The sequence below is a fragment of the Crotalus tigris genome, unplaced genomic scaffold, assembly GCF_016545835.1.
Source record: "Crotalus tigris isolate CLP2741 ecotype Arizona unplaced genomic scaffold, ASM1654583v1 scf7180000021163.878790, whole genome shotgun sequence".
NCBI lineage: Eukaryota > Metazoa > Chordata > Lepidosauria > Squamata > Viperidae > Crotalus > Crotalus tigris.
The window spans coordinates 226,758-234,878 of NW_024098375.1; the positions used below are offsets into that span (position 1 = coordinate 226,758).

General features: G+C 39.9%; 1 protein-coding gene across 6 annotated transcripts in view; it reads right to left on the minus strand.

Annotated features, from left to right (window-relative positions):
- LOC120320105 (pancreatic alpha-amylase-like) overlaps positions 1 to 7,876 on the minus strand; it is a 35,398-nt gene extending 27,522 nt beyond the window's left edge. For 5 of the 6 annotated variants that reach the window (XR_005559905.1, XR_005559904.1, XR_005559901.1 and 2 more), the window contains exon 1: positions 4,977 to 7,876. Coding sequence is in view for 1 of the 6 variants with exons in the window: in XM_039369559.1 (XP_039225493.1) it covers positions 4,977 to 5,066 (90 nt within the window). In the remaining 5 variants the exon portion in view is untranslated. The remainder of the gene's footprint in view (positions 1 to 4,976) is intronic. The other variant, XR_005559903.1, reaches the window with a different exon arrangement.
- Positions 7,877 to 8,121: the final 245 nt, after the last annotated feature.

Consider the following 8,121-nt stretch of genomic DNA (forward strand, 5'->3'; position numbering starts at 1 on the left):
GTTTGCTTGCAGACATTTCATTACCAACTTGGTAACATCATCCTGAACATCATATGAACATCATTCGTACTGTCTCTGCTAATGATAGGAAGCCTAGATGAACATTTTCAAGCTGAGAAAGGTAGTAGTAGAGTACTTCCAATTATCTTTTTTCCCCTCTCCCAAAGTTTCTCAATATTCTTTACCTTATATATTTCAACAGGACATGCACAAAAGATTGTTTTCTTTTTGGCATGTATTTCATTGTTCATGGGATTTTTCTGAAAAGCAAGTAGCTGGGATCACTCAGGAAGCTTTGCAAGAAGTGTGAATAACCAAACTAGAAACTATATTTACTTTTCTGCCAATCCAAAAAGAGCCATCCAGCTTTCCAGAGACCTCACTTCAGCTGAATATGAACACAATTTTCACAGAACTGTATATTCGAACTCACTAAGCATCACCTGCACAACATCCCATGGATAACTTACACTTTTGAGGAACTCTACAAAACTCTTGGGGGTTGAAACTTACCAACTCCAAGAAATGTAAAAACTATGTAATAATCTTATATCTGAGAGATCTCCCATGATAAAACACATCTCTGGGCAAATGATTCCACAAGGTTTCCCCATGGCAACTCATTACATTTAATTATGCATCTAAGAAGCCGAGCTCTAGCTGTGCTGTCAACAGAAGATCCCCAAGAGAACACAACCTTATTTGGTCCTTCTCCCTTGGCAGTTTTATTAACCTCAATATACAGTAGTAATTGACTGTACTGTTCTCTATTCTTGGATGATCTTTTCAAGTTTCCAGAATCCTATTTTTTCTGAGTTCTAAAAACAGATCCTTTGCTCTTCCAACCAATGCCCAATCAGAACCAGGCTATCTGCTTGAGCACGTTCCTGGAATTTGAACTTGTAATTCCTCTCCTAAGCCAACACCCTCAATTGTAGATATCAAGGATGTAAGTAATCCTTTTTACAGGAGGGGCTGCATTCAGTAAGAGGACAATGCTAAAAAAAGAGGTTCAGAGAAAAAAAAGGCACTGTGTAAATTAATTTTAGTTAAAATGAATGGCCACTCAGTTGTTTTTCAGAAGTCCCAATGGAAAGCATGGAATTCAACTTAAGCATCAAGAGAGGCACTCTAGAAAGAAGAAGAAAAATGATTATTTGAAAGGAAAATAAACCACTGACTCACAGAATGCAAAGGTTAGGAGGGATTTTCTGACTTGCAAGATTCTGTTATTGTAACCTTACAACAAAGACAGAGCTAGTATTTATTGTTGTGCTTCTTGTCTGGATTTTCTCAATGGGCTAACAGTAGGTCAAAATAATTTGAACTGCATCTTAGTATCAAAGCTAATTCATTGGTTAGTAGACCCCAATTTGCTACTTTTCTATTGTAGGTCTGAGAAGCTGCTGGATCTGAGAGGGGAGGGTACTTCTGTTTTATTCTTTTTTTTTAATGGATTGTTATGAGCCTCTTAGAATCATTATTTGAGATATGGGTCGTATAGAGGTCCTGCAAATAAATAAATAAATAATCTCCAGTTGGGCCCTGCTGCAGCATTTATGACAATGTAATTTGGGACAGCAATGATTTTGGATTCCATCCGCATTGCCTCTTTAGGTTTCCAGAACTGGAGTGTGGGCTGGAATGTGAAACGTATTCTCTGGCTAAGGACTAGGGATAGGTTAAACTTGGCATGTTTGTGAACTGCAGTGTATGGGGTAGGTGGATTGGTTAAGAAATGGTGCAACATCTATGAACTTCTCTTAGAACAAGTATTGCTGACTTGGGAAGACCAGATTCTCTAAAACCTAACAAACATCTATTTTGCAAAGAAGGTGGACTAGGGAGGTTGGTGCCCGAAATGGAATTCGTCAGCGAAAGTGCAATACTCACAAGAAACACAGAGCTTTAGTCCTTTCGCTGTTATTCTCCCTTGATTCTAAAGTATTTCTTTTGGAGCAATTGTTTAAGTAGAAAAGACTGAAGCTTTGAGAAGCAGATTGTAGAATAGAATATCTTTATTGTCATTGTGTCACTCACAACAAAATTAAGTATCATTTGTATAAAAGGGAACAGGCCTCATCCTTGGGATTTTAGGGGAATGGTCATACAGGTAGTCCTCAACTTACAACCACAAACGGGTCTAGAATTTCCATTGCTAAGCCAGGCAGTTGTTAAGTGAGTTGCATTCAATTTTACAATCTTTTTTTGCTACAGTTGTTACATGAATCACTACAGTTGCTCAGTGAACCATACAGTCATTAAGTGAATCCAGGTTCCCTTATCTTTTCTTGCTAGTAGCCAACTGGGAAGGCTGCAAATGGCGATCCCATGACTCCAGGTGGCTGCAGCATTCAAAATACATGCCAGTTGCCGAGCGCCCAAATTTCAATCATGTGACCATTGGAATGCTATGATGGTTGTAAGTGCAAGGGCTACTACTAAGTCACTTTTTTCAGTGTGATGGTTAATTATGAATGATTGCTAAACACATGGTTGTAAATTGAGAACTACCTGTACAACAGCTTCAATTTACATTCTTGCTTGGGCAAGTCACTGAGAGAACCTGCACATTTATTATATCACCTATCCCCACAGCTTCACAGCCAAGCCTGATTGGAAGAAAACCTTTCTACGTTAATACTACTCATCAGCAAATGTTCTTCTATCCTTCAGACTTTAGAGCAGGGCTTTTCAAACTTGGCCTTTTTATGACTTGTGGACTTCAACTCCCAGAATTCCACAGCCAGGCATGTTGGCTGAGGAATTCTGGGAGTTGAAGTCCACAAGTCATAAAAGGGCCAAGTTTGAAGAGCCCTGCTCTACTATACTCATCTTTATTTTTAAAAAAGTCAAAAACAACCCAAAGAAATTTTTCACCAGTATGCCCCTTAAGGAGCCCAAGAGCACTGCACTCCAGCGTTCATTGTAGCACATCTAAGTTTTACATGTCTGTTAAAAGTTGAAACAGGCAGTTTTTGTACACGTGAAATCTTTCCATAAACTGTACAGGTGAACTGGAGTTCATCTATTGCTGTTCAGTTCTTATAGAAGACAGAACTGTTAAAACATTGCTTTGAGATTGGCAGTAGAGTAAGACATTCTAAAACGTTATGACACTAGAAAGCAAAAACTCAAAATCTCTCATATTAAAAAAAATCCACATAACTTCCATTTTTTAAAAAAATAATAATATAGTTTTGGCTTGTCAATAAGAAATTAGAGGAAAATACAGAGGATTTGCATTTGTAAATGGTTCCTATTCAGCCAGATACTTGCAAAAAATATGTTCTGTACTTCTTTACCTCATAGCTGTATGATGCACTGAACAGTCTCATGCTGGTACTTTAAAAAAAAACATACTACTACTGCTTTAGAAGAAGAAACTCAGAAGAGTAAAGGAGTTTGATTGGGAAAGTCGATCTGATCTTTTCCTCAAGTATCTGTTACACTATAAAGTACCCTAGTACCATATTGTCTAAGTTGTCAGACAGCTACCATATGCTATCACTGTATTTCATGATCATAACTGGAAGCAGAGCTATTTGGAAGGAATAAATGTGACACAGACCCGTTTTCAGTGAGGAAATCAAGTTTTGGAACAGCAGTAAATCCAGCCAAACAGTGGCAGAACAGGAGTCTGCAAACTGCTCAGTGATCTCTGTCCTCTGTAAATCTGAATCAACTCAGTTCAGAATGATTTTCCCTACAAGATTAAGTTGTGTTTTATACTTTCCCACAGGATGTTGAAAGCTACTTGCTGAATTAAGCGGAGAAGGAACATTTTTGAGGAATCGGAAAACATTTCTGGGCATTTGGAATAGATATCACATTAAGGTAGCAATTAAGTCCAAGAACATTACTGGCCCAAGGATAAAAGTTGTTATCTTTTCTATCCTTGTCTCTTGGGTCCTTGGTAGTTACACGGTGAGGATTCACAGGACTCCATTCTGTTCCCAGTAGAGGTAATTCTCAACTTGCAACCCTAATGGAGTTCAGAATTTTGTCATATATCATGATGGTCCTAAGTTGAGGCACCCATATGACTAATCCAATTTTATGACATTTCTTAATGGACGTATCAGTTGTAAAGTGAATGATGCACTTGTTAAGCAAACTCATTGTCCACAATGGGCATGTTGGGTTTTTTCGCCAGAAACCAGAAAAAAATGCTAATTTTCAGCAAAAAAAAAAAATCGTATACCAAAGTCATGCGATTATAGGACATTGCAAACGGCCATAAATGTGGGCCAGGTACCAAGCATCCAAAATGCAATCAAGTGACCAGTGGAGGACAGCAAGCCACCAGAATTCTGAATTTGGGTTAAGTATTTTTGGGGGGACCTTCATACCTTTGGTCACTAAGCAGCTGGTCTTAAGTCAAGGATTACCTGTACAACTTAATATCTGTTATGAAGTTATTCAGAGGGGCCACCAAGACTGTAGGAAATTGACATCAGTATGATTGATAGTACCTGTACTCCTCCATATAATGAGAATTAGTAAAAGCTGTGTGGGATCTGGACTAATAGTTTGTAAGCATTAACTAAATCCCGACAAGACAGAATTATTAAGGATAAGTAGTCCTCTTATCCAGGAATCAGGGAGTTATTTACAAATAACCCTGACCACAATTGAAACCAACAATTCTATGTTTTCCGATTTTACTGCGAGCTTCTCTATTGACTCTGCTTATTGAAAGCTGGCAGTGAAGAACACAATTGGTGGTTATGTGACTGTGAGGCAGTCATAAATATAAAATCATAAAATTATTTTTTCAGTTCCTTCATAATTTTGAACCATTTGGGGACCCCAGAAAAGATCCTAGGAGACCCCAGTGGCCTAAGATCACCCTTTAAGAAACACTGGCTTAGGGGCAATGTGTCATTCCCAATCCCAGAGAAGAAAACACACACAGACACACAGGTGCTCCTTCAAACACCGGGAGATGCACCTCCACACACCTTCAACATTACCTTTATCTTGGGCTTTAAATATGAGTAAGCGCGTCGAATTCTCTTGCCTAGGAATTGACATGGGAGCAAATGCAGACCTGCCTGGGCCATCTAGGGCGGAGGACAGTCAATTCTGCAAAAAAAGAAAACACACAACCTTTCCCCCCCCCCCAACCATTTCCGGGCTGCAAACTTCCGGACTATCCCTAGCTTTGCTGCCATCTAGCCGTCGTCCGGGCTTTTTTCAGCACTCCGAAACCTGGGCATCGTTCTAAAACGTGCTTACTCCACCTTGGGAAGAAGGTTTAGGAAAGCCTTTCTCGCTTTCAGAACTGTCGCTCTCTTTGCTCTGCAGCCACATAAACCGGCCACTTTAACTGCGGGCTTTGACAGACCGTTAACTTTAGCTCTTACAGCTTATTCAATTTCTACGCTGCCGATTACTCCCAAAATAAAATTGGTTCATTTTATTGAAACGCGCCCGCCTCAAAAAAAAAAAAAAAAAAAAAAAGCAGGCCCGACTCGTCTTTTGAGGAAAGCGTAGCGGAATGCATCGTGAAGCACCTGCATACGGCTCAGCTGTTTTAATCCGCCCTTTGTTGCTCCTCTTTTGCTCTCCGGCTGCCCGTCAACTTAGTCTTACACCAGTCCTTGAAAGGAGAAAGAATGGCGTCCCTTTCCTGCGCCGGGTTTCTCCGACTTAAAATGCCCTATTCTCCACCTACAGCCCTTCCTAAACCGTCAGAAAGCATAAACATTTGACTACTGCCCTCTCGTGTCCACAATGCAGCCAACCACTCACCGACTCCTCGTTGCCATTAATGATTTTGCAACCGTAGCCGCCCGCACTTAACCTCCTTGTAAATACTGCAAAAGTATTTACATTTTGACTCGCCCATCATCCCGACTTCCATCGCACAAACCTATTTTCCAGGCGTTACAGGTCCACAAAAGAGTCATGGGCTGAAATTAAACGTCATTGACACATTTTAAAAAAAGCATGGACTTTGCAAGCTTCGCTGTTTGAACAGAATCCCTAAAGAGAAAAATCGAACGAGCAAGTAGAAACTGAAAAGCTAATCGGGATGAGTTGGGCAAGTATATCATATCTTATACGATTTGTACAATGATGCGGATTTCTGCAAACTTGATAGCTTGGGTTAAGCCCATTCCTAAGGACTATCACAATGCAAAAGTTGATTCCTGGCAAGACGCCACCACCTGAATCCTACTGATGTATGCATATAAAATTAGGTTGGTGTTTTCTTGTTTTAAAGTATGCCTCACTTTGCTTGCAAGCTTGCATTGAACTATTTTTCCACTTTTCCTCAGAATCAAGTTAATCTGTATCCACAAGTCTTCAATGTGGCAAATTCATACAAAAATCACAATCCCTGCTATGGGAAGGTCATTTTAAATTCTCTTCCAACTCCTACTTTCATAACCATAAAAAGGAAATTGTCCTGATTTTTTTAAAAAATATATTTTTTAAAAAAAGTTTTAATTAGCCCAGTGTCAAATTAAGGAATCCTCGCATTATAGCCTTTTATCCGATTTCTTGTGTGAATTCAGTGACTTCAACATTTCCCATTCTAGTGATCTCCAGATGTTTTGAGACAATCCCTTTCAAATTCCCAAACTGTTATAGCAGCACTGTGAACTTTTAACTGCCAGCAAGTCTGTAACTGTTACCCAGGTGATTAGAATAAATTTTCAAAAATCCTTCTAATCACATGATGCTCAGTTTAGAAGCTGCAAGTACTGGAGCTGTGCTGGAGTAATGGTTGGACACCAGCATTTGTGATAATTTAATAGGTGGGGGATTTAGGTTTTCTCTGGAGGACTGCAGTCATCTTTATTTGCTTGCCAATCTGCTAATTCTGTAATGTCAAAGGCTGAAACATGAGACTCATTTGTCAACCTGGCTTGGCTTGTTTTAAATCTCCATTGTATTTTCTCTTGCATGCTGGATGTTATTTTTTGAGAGATGACAGGAGTATGAAGCTGAACTTTAAATGTCGGTGCAATCTTAATTTGGAAAGGTCTTTCCTAGGCCCTTTTAATACCATGTATTTTCTCTGCACATGGTATCATGGAAGGAACAATTGAAGACAGGCATCCTGCTTTTCTTCCAATTGGGACTTTGGCCTCACTTGGCACACCTGCCAGTCTTCCACTACAAAAATTTATTGGCATTGTCTGAAAAAATTTGCTCCCTGAAATAGTGATTTTGACTCCTTGACTTCACTGTAGCATTAAATTTGTGCTCTCCTTGAATAAAATTGGGGTACAATTGGGAGTGGGTGGATGTCAGAGATCCAGAGAGAAAAATCTGATGTGGCCATCTGCCATTTCTTTGTTGATGTCCATGATGGAACAGGCTCTGTTCCCTAGTGCATTTCCACAAGATGAGAATTAGTGGTCCTTTTGTTAGTGACCTTGATATCTGGGGAAAGATGGGCATTATGGTGCTTGGTTCCCTCTATCCTCTCAATTGGAGGACACCAGGTTGGGAAGAGACTTTGGTAGTCTCAGTGCAAGTTAAAAACACATTCTCCCCTCAGCTCTTTCAATTTGCACTGCTGACTGCAGGGTAGGAAAAATTATCTTTGTAAGATCATGATCAGAATTGGATCCACCTAATACCAGTTTTCCTTATCAGATCTATAAGCATAGCAGTGTTTATTGTTCCTGGAAATCTTTTTTCATAATCAAAAGGCACCTGAACAATCTTTTAGCAACTCTTTGGATTAGGCCAGGGCCAGCCATTTCCCTTTTTGAATCTCCTGAAGCTTTTCTCACCATTACGAATCTTGATGACATTTTGTTTGTTCTCCAACTTGTTTTGATGGAGTAACTCTCTGCTTCATCTCCATCCATTGCTGGAAGCTCTGAAGAACTGTAGATAGGGACAAGCAAGTCTACCCTGCAGCTCTCCCACCCACCCGCATCCCAGTTTTTTGCTAATCTCTTTGAATCCTTGGAAACCAGAATCCTCACCCCCAGATCAGAGCAGAGCAGAGCATAGGCCTGTGGCCTATCAGGGTTATCCAGTGAACTGGGCTTGGGCCCCAAGATGATTGCTGGAATGCTTAATTAACCCTGTTTAATAGCTTAACAGGGTAAAGAACTGATGCTGAGTCAAGTCCCTTTTCCTTTTGATCCT